Source organism: Leptosomus discolor, chromosome 2 (genome assembly GCF_034619465.1).
Source record: "Leptosomus discolor isolate bLepDis1 chromosome 2, bLepDis1.hap2, whole genome shotgun sequence".
NCBI classification, from domain to species: Eukaryota; Metazoa; Chordata; class Aves; order Leptosomiformes; family Leptosomidae; genus Leptosomus; species Leptosomus discolor.
In genome coordinates, this window is record NC_141392.1 from 55,992,988 (window position 1) to 56,010,001 (window position 17,014).

The window sequence follows — 17,014 nt, forward strand, 5'->3', positions numbered from 1 at the left end:
ATTTGTCCAGTTACTTGAATACTCTTAAATTCTGATTGCCTCAAGTTTGATGGCGTTTGCTGTGATGGTTTCTTTATCCTTTTCTTTCTACTTTGAAAGGTTGAAGGGGGAAATATTCTGCATAAAACCACTACCACTTCATTCATATCTCTGTCTGTCTTTATGAGATTACTCTACTCTTCCGTTTACTCCGTGTCTCCATTTAGTCCTTTGATGTCTATGCATCTTATTTTCCTGAGTCTGGAAAACTTCATCAGGATTTGCTTCTAAAACTGACTATAATTAGAACCAACGGCACAGACCACTGTAGCCATCACAGGTTCATTCAACACGTTGATGTTTTGTTAGAAAGCATTACCCTGGGGATTTAAAAACAAACCCCAAAACCCTGTATGTAACACTGATTTAGATCCTTTTTTACTAGTTAGACTGAAGTTTGCAGCAAACTGTATTATTAGTATACAGTCAGACATCTAATTAAAGGACAGTCCAGGTCAACTGGCATCTGTGGGTTTTTTCCAAATGGCATGCATCTCTGCAGTGCTTTATATAATTTCCAAATGTGTATCTGAAAATAAAGACTTCCTTGAAAGGTGTTTACAAGTGTGTATAATGTAAGAAGAACAAGAATCTTTTCTAGATCTGTCAAATACTGGTCAAAAGTTGAGGATCAGCTATTTTTTCTTCTGAATCCTGAGGTATGTTTATACATTGTGTCCTTGCCCATGTCAGGGGGGTGGAACTAGATGATCTTTAAGGTCCCTTAGGACCCAAACCATTCTATGATTCTATGATTTATATCGCCTTGTCCAGTGATACCCAAGCATGTGCTGAATGAGACAGTGGACACAACACAGTTGTGTCAGTTCAGGACTCAGGCTCAGCTCAGCGGTCCTGTTGAGTATCAAGCCAGTCTAATTAGAAGACTGTGCTAATGCTAAAATTCCTTGAAGCATCTAATTTGGTCTGTTTAAACTTCCTGAGGTGTCTCTACATGACACAGTGTTCTATAGTCCCACTTTTAGATTGCTTTACAGGTTCTCTTTAAAAAGCAGGCAAGCTTTTTTTTTTATCCTAGTAGCTGATGCTTGTTTGTTTGTTTTTTTTTTTTAATACTTTTTGATTCTAGCAAGGGCTTGTGACCAAGAAGTGACCTCTGACAAGTAACTCCAACACTGTTGTCACTTTGAAAGTGTAAGAAAAGGACATAAACAGATACAATGTACTATGAAGTGCTTACTGTATTAGGAATTGCGGGGGGGTGGGTTTGGGAGCAAGGATGAATTTTTGTGTGAGAGGATCTAGAGTTTATAACATAGCTTAAAACATTAGTGGTGGTTGTCCTAATAAATACTATAGTAGTATGTGGGTTTAGTATGGATTTTTTGACCCCACTGCACACTAACCTCTCTTATTTTACTGTTGAATTGGTTTCTTGCCGAGTAGTTATCTTCAGTGTTTGGAGGATGGGTTTGTTTTAAAGGCCTCCTGAACTCCCTATGAAATAATCTATGGGTTTGGGTTTTTTTAATATATATGCTTGCTACATATGGAAAATATCAAAATATCAACTCTCTTATCACTGTTGACTTCCCTTCTGGGTTCACTTTTCTTGAAGTATGGGTCTTTAAGTTGCAGCAGAAAGCTATTACTCAAAATAAAGTTGACTGACCCATTAAAAGTAAGTTTAGATAACTACGGGGAGGAGAGGATGGGAACATGCGCATCCCATTCCCAAATTTCTCTGGCTTCAGTGCCTGTTCTTGGCAGGGGGGGAAGTAATATTCCCCACTAATGCATGCCTGTTGAGTAACCTGCCTTCTTTCACTATCCTGGTCTCCTCGCTTCTCCTGTAGTAAACTCTCCCTTGGCTTACAGCAGCCCTTCTCAATCTCAGGGAGGAAACATAGGTCTGAATGAAGGCAGGCATTAGGTTTTTAAGAGGTGCATTGCCTCTTCCTGCAAGGCAGCTGGGATGCAGTAGGCTACCACTCCAGGAGACAGAAGAAAGACAGGCATATGGCAGGATCAGCATACCTGGCCAGTCAGCGAGTTAGCATTATCCCCTTAAAAGACTGATATGGTAACCTGACAGATATGTTTGAAGAGCCTCACATCACCTGATTTATGTTGCACTGGAAAACTAAATTGAAGAGTGTAAAGGTCACAAAAGGGAGGGAGGAGAAGGGGTTGTTCCTGTCTTCCAAGTTTGTCAGATGACACTTATTTTTGCTGATGCTCTGCCTTTAGGTAATATCATGACAAATGAAAATATTTCCAGGTGGTACTGTGGAAGTTGATTGCACAAATATTTTGGCTGAGTGCAGTGAATTGCCTGGCCAGCCTGCAGAACAAGAGAGAGTTTTCTCAGCTTGGGGCCATCCACTGGGAATGAGGTTGGGTAGCAGCACTTGTCAGGGAGGCATTCAAGCAGTTAGCAGCCTCAGCACTGATATTTTTCTTCCCCTACTGGCAGAATAATAATAATTTGGGCAAATCTGGAGCATCTGAGCCCACAGTTTTGGTTGCCCCTGCCTCTTTTGTGCTATGCCAGGATGGTGTGGGCTACCACTTGGCTTATTTCTTCCAGTATTAGCTTCAGCTGTCAGAGATAATGGGTCACTCAGAGGGGTCTAAGGGTAGCATTAAAACAGACAAAACTGCCAGCAGCAGTTCTCTGTGTGTTATCATCTGTTCTATACGCTGGACATGGTCTCCAATAACAAGAACAAGCTGTGAGTAATAAAGGAGGGAAGAGACTGGTGAGTGGAGGAGAACGCTTCTTGGTGCATGTACTGGGAGAAGGGGAGTGGCTCGAAGAGGAAGGAAGAGTCAAGAAGGGCTTGTGGGGCCTTGGTTTGAGGACACTGACCTCCAGGGGAATGACCTAAGGCAGAGTGTTTCTCTTAATTTGTAAACTGTTCATTTTGTCAATCCTAGTGTGATTGAATGGGGGCAGGGTTGTCGGGGGTATTTTCTGCTTCCATGAGCCACTAAGCCATGAAAGCCATCCATCGCGTGTCTGCTGTCACATCAGCCCAGCATACCTCTGTTCTTTTCCCTAGGAGGCAAACAACTTCTGTGGTGTTCTTTACACAGCATAGAGCTCAGTCATGTATGGACCGAACAGAAGCTCCTTAAGCACTACTGGAGTAGGAATAAATAAAATTATGTATGCTCCTTATGAAAATTTTCCTAATAAAGGATGGAGGTAATTCGTCGTCTTGAAATGCAGGTGATGCTGCCCTCCAGGGTATGCTAGTCTTTAAACTATTTCTCCCCACCCTACTGCTAGTAAGCCCTCTAGCAGTGAAGCCACATTAAAGAGGACTTCCACAGGGCTGTACCAGCCTCTCCTCCCACTCCCATCAAAGATTTCAGTGGAGTCTAGACACTTCTTTCACTGAATTGTGTGTTCTAGGGTTAGAAGCTATCTTTCTTCCGCTCTGTCTCTTTTTTTGTGCATGTAGGCTCTTGACGGCACTGCACTTTTATGTTTGTTTTCATTATTTTCCTATTCTTTGCGTGAAGCGATTTTCTTAGGCACAGCTGGGGTTTCAAAGTTGGGGAAATGGAAAATAAATCTCTAAGGCCACAGGCTTAGGTGTTGATTCACAAACTGTTTAACTTGACTGAATATTTTTCCACAAATTAAAAACCAAACTCTTGTCCTGTGCCAACAAAGGAAGAGGAGTGCTGAAGACTTGGGAATTCTTTTGTCAGCCATGGATCTTCTGGAACCAGAATATAGAGATACTTTAATAAATGTGTTTTACTTTATTCAGGGGAAAAGCTAGAAGTAGTAGTTTGGATGTGCAGCGTCAGCTATTGTTTTAGTGCTGCACTCTGTCACCCTACACAGCACCTTCAGCCATACTCTGATCATATGTTTTCATTTGGCAACCTTCCCAAGAAGAGGAATGAGTGATATATGCATACTGTTTCACTTAGCCAACCAGCAATTCTTTATTATTGCTTTCAGTGAATGCTTAAGCTAAAATTAAAAAAAAAAAAAAAGTACCACTGCCTTGAATTTTGAACTATTTTAAGAATTTCTGTTAAAACACAAGCAGCTTAGTAACAGTAAACCCAGAGGTTGTGACCTCATAATTAAACTGGTCATCTCAAAAGTAGGTGGTCAGACTAAAGTGAATGTTTAAAGAACTGGAAGTATTAAATGTGTAAGTTACAAGTGAATAGTGCTTTTGTATATTCTTTGGTTAAACGCACGTTTTTCAGCAGAATCTTCCGTTTTCTCAGAGAATAACGTAGTTTTAAATATTTATGTTATATAACTGTGAAGAGATCCTTTCAGACAGTGCTGCGCTGATGGGCATTCACTTAAGGTATTCAGCTTAAGCTAGGTAACACCAATGCCTTCTGAGTAGTGTGGCTTAGCTGCAACCTGGTGGAATGAAGTATGATTATGGATTTACTGCTGTTGACTCTGGCTTTTCAGAGACATTTTCGTTGGGCTCTGTTTTGGTGAGGAAATCAGGGTGAATGTTTAAAAGCAGAAGAAAAGGAGGAAAGGAACAGGTGTTGTTTTCAGCAGTCTTGGGGATTGGCTGTAGGGAGTTATAAAGATTAACTCATTTCTTCAGTAGCCAAAGAGTGTCTGGATTAGGGTGCAAAAGATGGGAATCCCGAGCATAGTCCCAGGCCAGGTCCCTGGTAATCTGCATGTTGCATTTCACATGATACTGACTTTTGGCAACAAGACTGATTTCAGGAATCCCAGCCAAAGCCACGTCCTTGCCCCACCTCCCTGTTTCTGGTGGTACATTTCAGTGATCAGATTTGAACAGTTTGAGCAATTCTTAAATGAGACAGCATTTAAGCTATCTGCTTAGACCAATTTTGCCTTTATGGTAAACTGGATGTGTGAACTGATCTGGGTTACAATAGCCTTTTTTCCCCTGGGTTATGATTTATCCTAGATCACTTTCTCCAGTAAGTGCAGCTGCGCAAACAGCAGTGCTGCCCTCTCAGTTGCACTGGCACATGGGTGAGTGTGAGCAGCAGAGGAAGGGAAGGAAGATGAAGTCTGTTGAAGCTGGTCTGCTCTTCATGGAAATCCTCATCAAGCCCCACATGGAGAAACGGTAATTGGCAGTCTGCTGTTATAGCTGAAGGAAGAGATGAAGAGTGAAGGAAATGTGAGGAAAGGCTAGCAGAAATGAAACACTATTAGATTACATTTTGGTAAAAGCCTTGCTGTTGATAGTATTGGAAGAAATAAGATTGTGTAATAAAAGGCACCAATTTGCACTAACATTATGTCTTGCAAGAGGGATGGCCTGGAAGTAGCAGTATGGCTGGGTGACAGCACTGGTATGATTTAGTCTTCGATAATCAATTCAGTCTTGGGAATGGCAGGCTTTCCTCTTTATCAGTGCTGATTTCTTGCTTTAATTGTTCCCTATCAAGTAATGAAATGTACAGCAACGCAGATACTGTTTTTATGAAAGCAGTTTGTGCACTTTTGCTGTAGCGCTTGTTATGCTTTAGCCAAGGCGATAATCCTGTTTATGGCGTGGGTGCTTGGCAGCCTCAACAAGCACGTGTGATTGTGCTTGCCTTGGAAGAAGCATATGGCTTTGGTAGCTCTCAATGTGTGAGATTTCAGAAATACACATTGTCTCTGGCAGGGCTGGGGAGATTGGTTGTTTCTGAGAAAAACATCAAAGCTCCTTATCTGTCAGCAGATATTTATACCGTGTGGCCCTGTAGCACCTTCTCATGTTCAGTATAAATTTACATTGCGTATTTCGTGCTATCATTTTCTCAAGGAGTTAAAACTGAATTTGGAATCAATTCTCTGAAGCTTCCATAATTCATTCAGCATTAGTACTACTACGTAGTTGCAGATCTATAAAAGTCTTTTTTTTTTTTTTTGAAATCCATACTGTCTATTGTGTGTGTCACCTGTTCTCTGCCTAAATGTACTTAGTTGTGTAACATTCGCAACCTTATGTAAGGGAAATGAGAAGAGGAACAGCTTTTACTGCTGATCCTAAATCTTTTGTGCTTCTGACACTCTACACGTTGTAGAAGTATCATTATTACCATAGCTGTCCAGGCAACAGAGGTGGAACCAAGTTGCTGTTTTTATGGGTGCATGAACACTCACTGTTCAGATAAGACTTTTCATTCTCCTTTCATTAAGACTGTTTTACTGATGGCCTGCAAGTAGTTGCACCGTGTAGCTGAGGGTGCTGCATTGTATTTTGTGAGTGGGAGTGAATGACTGGTTCAGGAATATCCTAGGCCACTGTACAAAATTCTCTAGACAAAAAAAGGTGAGAGATGTGAAATTGCTTATTTTTTCTAAGTGTCTGAGATATGTGGTTTCTGCTAGCAGATATTTGACCAAGGTCTTTAAGGTATAAATAGGAAGCTCACATGATTTTTTTTTAGGAGAGACTGGTATCAGCTGGAGCAAAAATCCATCTTAAAATCCCTTAATGATTTAGTTATTTGTGCAATATGCCTCACTTTTTCGGCCCCTTTGAATTCAGCTAAGCACTTTTCTGTATGAATTAACGCTCTGAAGTGTTACTACATATGGTGAATGCCTGTGCCCAGCAGTAAGAGTATTTCCATAGTGAAGTGCTGAATAATCAACAGTTTTGTGGAAAACCTAAAGCTAAACTTGCCTGTAAAGACCAGATAAGATAAAGTAACAATTGTTCCCACAAGTGTCTTGTAAACATCAAGGCTACTGCTATGGCATATATGTAAAGTCTCTTGCATTACTAGAGCTTCTTTTCTGATAAATACTGTTATGTTATTTTCGAGCAAAGTTAATTTTTATTTCTCATGTGAAGTACTAGGTGGCTTTTCTTTGGAAAATACTTCTTTAAGTTAAATTAAAATGAAGTTTTGCAGCAGTATTGCTTGATAACTGAAACACGGGAAACATTTTAGCTTGAAATGCCATTACACTATGATTCTAAATAGATAATCCCTTAAAAATCCCTCTAAATACTAGGAAACAGGTGGACCCTTAGCACAGTGTAGTGTACTCCTTTCCCTACTCCTCAAACTTCAGGAAGGAAGCGTGACTGAGAGTCTGCACGTGCATGGTCTTGTCTTAATGTGTATAGAGAGCATCTGTGCCTCCCTTCTGCCCGTGTTGTTGAGATTAAATGGGCTCAAACTCTGCACTGACACAATGCATATTGCCTCAACTGTTTGTATGTGCGTGCTTTGCAAAAACATGTGATGGTCTCAGAAAACCCCTTTTGTTTGCCATTCACATTCCCGCAACTGCTTCCCCACTGCCGATCCTTCTGAGGTTACATTTGCAAAATTTGAGGAGTGGGTACTAGTCTGAAAAGTGTCTGAAATTCTTGTTTAAAAACCAATCAACCAACCAACCAAAACCATAAATCCGTAGGGATACAGTTTGCCTGGCCAGCTCAGACTCAGTCATGCAAGATACTGCACACATCCCGGGAGGAGCAGAATGCCACCACTGTCATTAAAGCAGTCTCCACTGATGTTAGCCAGAGCCCTGCTGAGTTTTGTTTGGAAATGACAGCTATGGTCACTGGAAGGGGGCTGAGGGCGTAGTAATTACGCTGCTGTCAAATTAGTTTGAAATATTTTGACACAAATGCAAGTTGAATCTAAATTAACATCTCCATCTCAACGAATCTACTGAGGTTTAAGCAGAAAGCTGTCGGTTTTGATGTTGGCCTACTGACAACAGGGAGTGGAATTCTTTTGCCTTTGCTTTTGCTGTGTTAGTCCTCGACTGGAAGCAAACAGCACCCAACAGACAAGTTAACAGACACATTTTGCATTTCTTCCACTGTGTTCAAAACTTGCTATATTAATAATCAACCTGAGAGAAGTTTCATCTTGTGATGGCTGTCCATGTCACTAAGTATTCCATTCAGCTTAATGCTACCAGAAATTATATCCAGGATATTTGCAATGTGTTATCTCCAATCCTCATCAGATTTTTTTGCACTGCTTGGGTTCCTGTAAAAAAACCTTGAAATCAGGAACGTGACATCATTCCACCCAATTAAGGTGCAATGATTGTATAGTCAGCATATTCAGAAAGTGTCTTGTGGAACATCTTTAAACCTCACTTTGAAATACTTTATCTGAGGGGGGATTTTATTTGTGCAGCTATTAACTGCCTTGCATTTAATTTACTTGTAAGTCTGGCAAGCTTCTTTTCTTGTGATGTCTCTGTTACTGGAGTTTTTTTATTAATGTAAAGGCAGACTACTTTAAACTTTAATTTTTCTAAAATTCAATCATAAATACAAAAAAGGTCAGTCTGACACAAACCCTTCAATTGATGTATCTTGCAGAAAAACCATTACTTCTAGACAGGCACTGCAAAATTGTGTTTAACTGTGGAACTTCCTATAAATGCACCAGTTAGAGTTTGTTATTTGTGAACTAGTTTCTCTTCTTTGTTGCAATAAAATGAAATACTTCTCTTTTGTGTTCTGGTGCTTTTTGTATTACTTGAGATTACCAAGTCTTCTTCCCTAAGTGGTATCTCTTTAGATATTGTTCAACACTTCTTCCGCATGTCTTGTTAATTAAATATGCTAGAGTACAAATTACTGATGGGAGGTTCCATGGAGTATTGCACGCATCTCTGGCTATCTGTGGTCAGCTGAACTGGTGTTATGATCCTTCCTCCATCGTCTTGTTCCTATTGAAAGAAGTCAGAGAGGTTGTCTTGTTTAAAATAGGCTGTAGGGGTCATAATTGCTGTCTCCAAGGTCACTCAAAACAAAAGGAGAGAGAAAGAGGAATGAGTTGTTTAAATAAACAGAAATTATGGCACAAAAAGTAAATGCCTGATCTGACCACAAAAAACTGTCTGCTGAAAATCTGTGAAAGGATTTCTAACAGCCTGAACGTGAGAGTCTGCATCTGCTTTCAAATAGAAGCTGTAAAGGCAGAACACGCATTCAGTTTTGAGCTGAATAATGTGGTGTGGGTACGCATGGAGACTGGGGTTGAACTTTAGTGAATTGTGATTTCAAAGTGTAGCCTTGAATGCTGCTTTTTTTTTTTTAAGTGTCCAAAGTTCTTTACAATATCAATGCTACAATTCAAAATACATATGTTGGGAAGGACAGGAGGTGAGAATAAAGAAAACAAAACAAAACAAAATTATGATCAAAGGAGCAGTGGTGGGTCAGGAGTTTTCAGTTACAATTCCTTGCTTTTCAGAGGAACCGTCCCTGGCTGCCTGCTACCTTGCATTGTCCACTCATTGTATAGGTTATCTTTATTGTGAAATGAAATTTATTTGTCTAGTGATCCCTGTTAACCCAGCGGAGCTTGCTTTTTATGTAGCTGCAGGGTGCATTAGCTCTTCATTCTTAAAACTACATGGCAGTAATTTTCTTCCCCCACTTTTAGACAACAGTGTAAGCTCATGTTGTCAACTTTGTAATGCACAAACTGTGCAGCTCCTAAATGATGGAGTAGATGAAATCATGGTTATAATTCATGTACCTGTAGCTGCCTATCATATCCATCACCAGTGCCCTTTACTTGGTTTCTTTCTTTAGCAAGCCTGTTTAACAAGGATGAATATAAATGAGAGATTCAGATTTCTCAGCAAACAGGATCCTAGTTTCTCTGGGCTAATGTTCATCCTTGTATTGTTTCTTTGTCTCTGCAGCTTCCTATTGTTGAAAAAATAAGGATCATTGCTCAGAAGGTATATGGAGCTCAGGATATAGAGTTGTCTCCTGCTGCGCAGTCACAAGTTGATCGTTACACCCGGCAGGTAAGAACACCAGTGAATTATGCAGTCAGGCATCTGCTAGATGAGAGTCTTAGGAAACCTCTGGGTGTAAAAGGGTCTCAGATCGGAGTGTTTAGTCAAGCTTTGCTAGAAGGTGTGAGCTTACCCATGGTGCTAAACTGAGAATGTTAATATGGGTTGTCTTAGATTAGATTAGGTAGAACAGAATGGTTTTAACCTTGAAAGCTATCTCCCATAAGATATGCATGGTGTTTGGAATCATTCTGACATTGTCAATGAAACTGTGTACTTTCTATGCAGAGTGGTAATTTTGGGTTACTGCCTTAAATGTAATGACTGCACATCTGCAAATGTAGCAGCTAGTGAATGTGCCTGATTTTAGCATATGAGTGTTCATTTGTACCTACAAAAAATGGGTTTGCAAACACAAAAAGACCTGTGCAAAGCTATGCACATTAATAACAAAGCTCCCAACACTTGTAAAATCTTTTGTTCTCCTTCTGTTCGTGTTGTTTTCAAGGGGTTATAAATGCTAGAGGGTGAAAAAGATCACCATTCCTAAAGGAGGTGGGAGTGGCCTTTGTAACAGTTTGAAAACAGTTTTGAAACCATGTGGAGAGGTGAATGTATTTTCTGTAACGGAACAGCCCCTGCACGTGAACATGGCTGAAGCCTTTCTGTCAGGAAATAGAAACTCTGGATGATGTGTCATGGAAAAATTCCTGAGTATACTTCAGCAGCTGGTCAGACAGGCAGCCGTATAGCTGTCTTCTCTGTAATGCAAACCTCCTGAGAATTAATTTGATTTTCTAGATGGAAAAGAAGCTTATTTAGTGTACTTGAGGGAAAATAATCCATGTCTTTATCTTTTCCTGCTGTGATTCTCTAATCCATTTTTTAGTCTAAACGTTAGTAGTATTAGGAAATATTTTCACAAGGTCATTAGAGGATTGTCGTCAGCACTGGGCTGCAGAGGCGATTCCCTGCAGTGCTGCCTCTCCTCCTGTCCTTGTGAATTGCATCGCTGTTTATCAAGGAATTGAACAAAAGAGTGAAGGTTGCCTGACTTAAGGTTAATCGATAACCTGGGAGGCAAATAGTGTGGGGGGAGCTGCTGAGGGCCTTTCCCTGACTTTCTCCCACTTTCCCACTGTCATTAGTGAAACAGGTGCCATCACCTCATGCAGTTTTTGTCTTGTTTAAAAACAAAGGAAAGCATCATGAGCCATTTGTGTTTACCCCCAAGATGACATTAGAGAGAATCGTGGTCTCAAGTAGATATCTAACTAGGTCATTAGAGCCCAGAGAGAAGTGCTGTACTGGAGTTTTATCGAGTTGCTGTAGGTTTCTTGTTCAGTGTGGTACCCATTGTGTGCCATTTCGGAAAACAGCACACTCTAGCTCTTGTACAGGCAACTGTTGCACCTGCCTCTATATTGAGAACTCACCCTAGAAGCTGGCTATCACTACAGCCAAGTCTCTGGAGTCAGAGGGCTGAGCTGAGAGAGAATGGCATGTGAAATACAGTATTCTGTCCATTTCTGAAATACTAGCTGTTAAGAAACTGAGGTTAACTATATGGATTTTGGGGTTTCTAGAAGATACTGATAACAAAGTGAAAACATATTCTGTCTTTACTGTAATCTTAAAAACTTCTTTTTTATTATTTGCTTTCCCTCTCCTGTTAGGGATTTGGAAATCTTCCCATTTGTATGGCAAAAACTCACCTATCCCTCTCCCATCAGCCTGAGAGGAAGGGCGTTCCCACTGGTTTCATTTTGCCAATCAGTGATGTGCGAGCCAGTATTGGAGCTGGATTCATCTACCCTTTGGTAGGAACGGTGAGTGCAGAGTGTTCAACTCGATCACTCCCTTTCCTTTGACCCAGCTTGACAGGGAAGTGCATTTCCTGTTTGCCTCTAAAAATAATGTGTAGAACCAGGTGAGTTCTTGGTTTTTTATAGTAATTTTATCCTCACACTTTTTGTAGCTCTACATTGATAGAAAAGAGGAATATTTTAGGAAAATGTAATATTATATAAGAGTTTTGACTACAGTGTCTGAGAGAATGACTCTTGCCATTGGTTCTGTTTCTGCTGGTTTTCAGTTAGTCTAGGATAGTTAGGCACCCTAATGCTGCAGAAAAAGGAATTTACATGTCCGTTGCCTTTTCTTATTCAAATTGCAGCCTGTAGTTAAATAACTGTAGTTCCATGATTATGTTCTAAATGTTCAATCTTTCATCTGTCATTACAAAGCATTCTGTAATGTATTTAGGTAAAAGGAATTGTGTTAAGAAAAAGTGTATGTGATTGCTTTTCAGCTTATGAGCCTGATCTATTCCCAGTCCTCGTGAACATTTCTGCTAGTTCTGTAAAACAAAGTTATGGTGGGAAGAGATTGATTTCTAACTGCAGAAGGAACACATTCTTTCTCCTTTTTAGAGATTTAAACAATGACGTGCTAAAAAGAGGTAATTGTCATCCTTTCTTCCTACCTGTCCTTAAAAGTATAAACTCAGATTAGGAAGCTCCTGATACTTTCTTCCCTGACATGCCTTATCAAAGTAGCTGAGAAGCTAATTAGCTCATGCCTTTTGCCAACCTTGTTTGCACATCTCATTCCAAACAGTAGTTGAACTGCATCTGACATCTCATAGCATGAATTATTATTTATATGCAGCTGATTCATGGGATGGTGCTAGAGAAGGGATGCAAAAGCCATTGCATTTCCGGAAAGAGTACTCTCCCAATGTTATCTCATCTTCCCAGAGCATGGCCTGATTTCCTTGGGTAGCAGTACACTTAGGAAAGGTTGAAAGTTTCTAATCTATTGTTTTGAATTCCCTCTGAAACAATCAAGTGTTTGAAACAAGGAAGGAAGTACTTTCTGACCAGGAGAGTTCCTGGAGTTCAGGAAACTGTGTCACTTTAACTCACCAGACTTGGGGATATGCTTTCCTTCTGCATGGCCACATTATACACATCCACCAGAAGCTATGTACTTAAATTGTGTAAAATCAAATTCCAATTACTGGTGACAGAATAAAATTTGTCAGAAGTTCTAGTATCTCCTTCATGGCCTGGATTCAAGTTTGCGCTGGAAGTTGTGTGTCATAAAGTTGTGAAGAGTGAATGTTAAGAATGGGCAGCAACTACTTCAAATCCATGAGGGAGCTATTCTGTAGGATGTCAGAGTGAAATGTTCTTGGGTTGAGCTTTCTGAATGAGTCACACTCTGCATGCATCAACACAAACTAGCTGCAGTACAGCCTCATAAATCCATTGGAACTGTCTGTAAGAGCAGTATAGACCAAACAAGTTCAAGGATTACATCTCATTTTTGGTTTCTGCCTAGAACCAAAATATACTGTTCTTATGAAGGACATTTTATATATGGGATTTCTTACTGGGGGAGATTGTAAAAAATACATCCAAGTTAGTTATCCTGACTTTGGTGAGAGATCATATAGCCATGGAATTTTTCCCGTATTAGGAACTCTGTAGGCAGTGTACTCTTAGTGTTATGTATTCCAAGAGAGTTTGTAGGGCAAGGTACTGTGTAAACATAAGATCCCCGAGAGCTAAAAATCTAAGTAGACAGACATTGATCATTGATTGTTTGAAAAATATTGCTAATGCTCAGGAATGTGGGATAGAACACTCCTTGGAATGATCACAATTGGTATAAATCAAAATGAATGAATGAATATGAATGTATTCCTAACAACCTTACCATACAATTCTTTCTCTAGAATTAAATTTATGGCAAAAGGTCCAACTTGCTGCCTTTCAGAACTGAGAGTTGTGATCATCACAAAACAAACTCTCACAATAGAGTTGTACTGCTACTTTCAAGATCACTTTTCTATTTTGCCACCTTCAGATTTTTTGTGTGCATCGCTGTCAGCAGTTAAGTCCTAGGGCTAGTGGTACTTTTTAAGTTGTGCAGGAAGGAATATTTTTGAATTCAGGTTCCAGAACTGAGAGTCTTCCTTTGACAGTTCTCTAACTAATAAAGCTATCCGAAAATGTCTACAAGAACAAAGCAGGTATAAAAGGGCATGTCCTGAAGGCTTAAAGTGGCTGGAGGTCAGATGCTATGAGTAGAGGGATTAAGAAATCCTGGTGACAGCATATGGTGAAAGCATCCAGTCATGACTGTGGATTAGATTTATTTGTACAGGAAAAAAAGAAGGAGCAGTATATATTTTTTCCTTTCATTACTTGCTGGCTAATTTTATTAATGGAAGAGGACCCTTAGTGCTTAAGATGCTTAGAGACTTCTTACAGCTAAGACCTTTCTGATGGCAGAATAAATGCTATTGGACAACACGTTCATTAAAGTTGTAGTGATAATTCTGATGCTAATTAAATGTCAAACTCCATTCTCAAAGCATATTTTTTACTGGATGATCTCCTCTCACTCTAACCTGGTAGAATTTATCAGTGGTAAAGGGGGTTGTTAGAATTCTGCTCCAATTTAATTGGGAAGAGCATTACAAATGAAAGAGATAAGTACTGCTGAAAGATAGTGAACTGTGTGCAGTAACTAGCATTTGTAGTTTAACCTTGTCATTAGCACATATAAATTAATGAGGTTTGTATTTACCCCAGCACTAATAGGCAATCTTTTTATTTTATTTTTTTAATACTAAATATTTAACATGTTGTCTTCATATTCTCAAAGCAATATTTCTTTTGTGTTATGGTTGGCTCTGGTTCCCTTACAGCATGGAAGTCTTTCCAGGAAAAATGAGCTGAGCCTTATCAGAGGAAATCAGCAGTGAAACAAGAGGTGCATTTAATTAACACTGGCACAGCTTTTATCCAAGTTCTCTGTGACCATGACCCAGGGGGCTACATCACTCTCACAGGTGGACTGTTGACATCATTGCTTGGCTCAACAGAGTGACGGCAGGAAGGCTGCTGGAGTATATGTAGGAAACCAGTGAGGTCATTCACTAGCAATGCTTGGGTGGAGAATTATTAGATTTTTGTAGTATGTGTGTTTCTCTCCCCCCCACCCAAAAAGTCATTGCAGTTTGGTGCTTTCTCACATTCAGCCACGTTTCCATTGTTCTCTTTCATGTGATATGCAAGAATGCAGGCTGGTCATAGAAGTAAAACCTGTTGTCTTTTGCCTGTATAAAATGACGCTACCAAATCACTGCTGCAAGTAATATAGCTGTCTTTGAATCACAGTGAGATTTTTAAATAGGTACTATGCTTTTCCAGCCATGCACTTTTGTTATAATGGGTTAAAATTACAGGCAAGGTCCCTTTGAAAATATGTGGAGCCTTTGGAGCCATGCCAGCTCCCAAATTCTCACAATGAACTGACATCCTTCAGTATCTGAAGAAAGGTCAGTCTATTACAGAAATATTATTTTTCTCCCCATAAAGAAAGCAGTTCAAGTCTCTGGAACTAGTTCTGAAATTATATCCTCTGGGAGAGAACTCTTGGGGTGACCCACTGTGGGTTGAAATCAGTTTATGGGAGCAATAAAGCCCTAATTCACTTGTGGGTGAGAGCAAGGACTGTCCTGCTAAAATATTACCTGAATATTGTAAAGGGGTAAAAGACCCTGAAAGTAAATATTTTTATGAACACTTTTAAAGGGAAAATATTGTTCCCTGTTGAATGAATTTCTTCTTTCATAGAGCTTAAAAAGTTTTGAGGGTGTCCACTGAACCTAAACTGCAGTCCAGGCCCACCTGAAGTGAAATTGCAGTTTCCCATTGTTGTGTGAGGCCCGAGTTGACTCCAAACTATTATTTGTCACTTCTCTCAGACTCTCTTGTGGGACAGCTGAATAATTATTGGTGCATTACTCAGCTTGTCCTGATGACCTGCATGACGTAGAGTGATTTTTCAAAAACATAAATGATGGTGAGATTTATATTTGCCGTCTAAATCATTTAGCTTACAATGCAATTTTATATCATTTACAGAGGAGGGGTGCACTGCTGGGTATTCTGACCTCTCTTAGTCCAAAAAATGTCCCTGGTGGTGTGGTGTTTGGCACCTGCCTTTGACATTGTATGGTTGCTGCATTGTAGCAGTGCTCAGAAGTCCCCAGACAGCTAGCTGTAAAAATACTAGGTGGTCACAGACTCTGCAGACTGGTTTTGAGATAATTGCAGTTAAGTGTGGAAAAAGCAAGAGAAAAGGTAAGCTATGAAGTTAAACTCACGTGGGAAATGTAGGTTAGCATTTGTGCCTAAATTGAAAAATGCTAACAGGAAAAGAAAAGCCCATGCTCTCCTCTCTTAGATGATGTGCCTTTGCATTTATTACAGTAGGTGTAATCTCCCTCAGGAAGGAGGGGGAGAGGTTTTCTGAATTACACAGGGCACATCGTTCCTGTACAGTGACCAGGTGTGTGCACATGTGGAAATGCTGAATGATGTTACACTTGGTGGATGGCTGATGAATTATACAGGGTAGGGTTGATGGGGCAGGGGGTAAGCCCATAGGTAAGATCAATGGCTGGAGGTGAAGGTGGGGACAGTCAACTTTAGTTCGTTGTGTTTAAAAGCTGGAGGCTGAGAGATGGTTAGCATAATAACACCTAATCCACCTGTGTTTCTTGGTGGTTTGCATGGTGTGTTTGTGGCAGTATTGAGTTGGCTGGAGAGAGTCTCTGTAGATGAGGCAAAAATAGGCCCAAGTGAATAATTCAGCTGAAGGAATGAGGAAAATGTTGTATATTATAATGAAAAGGGGTATGTGGCAGCCTTTGGAAATGTCCCAGGTGTGTGGACTACGAGGCAGCTAAGATTCAGGGACGACTATGGCCATTTGTGGTGAGAAGATGGGAATAGAATATTGAGGAGGGTGGACTGGAAAGATGGGGTTGGCTGGAAAGTAAAAGAAATTAAATTGAGAGTTATACCAGTGGGAGGAGGTACCTGTGAAATGAAGGCACATCCAAGATGAACACGGAGAACTGGCAGAGGGCACTGAAGTAAAAGCCACAAGGGTAAACGAGATTTGAAGATGTTCCAAAAGCATTAGTTGAAACAATGACATGATCTAAGATCTGGCCAGGAAGAAGTCATGGGAGTAATTGATGGATGTAGTTACAGGAAAGCAGAACATGCCTTGCTGATGACTAAGGATTTTTTTAAATATAAGAGAAGAAGAGTAGAGTTCAGCTGGCTTGAAAAGATTATTATTATCTCTGTAATTTTTGAATGTGCATAAAAAAGAATGTATTTAAAAGATAGTTGAGACATTTCCATATGCTCTGAG

General features: G+C 40.0%; 1 protein-coding gene across 1 annotated transcript in view; it reads left to right on the forward strand.

Annotated features, from left to right (window-relative positions):
- MTHFD1L (methylenetetrahydrofolate dehydrogenase (NADP+ dependent) 1 like) overlaps positions 1-17,014 on the forward strand; it is a 154,335-nt gene that overhangs the window by 96,326 nt on the left and 40,995 nt on the right. Inside the window, exons 25-26 of the mRNA XM_086461102.1 lie at positions 9,671-9,778; positions 11,446-11,598. Coding sequence (XP_086317228.1) covers positions 9,671-9,778; positions 11,446-11,598 — 261 coding nt within the window. The remainder of the gene's footprint in view (positions 1-9,670; positions 9,779-11,445; positions 11,599-17,014) is intronic.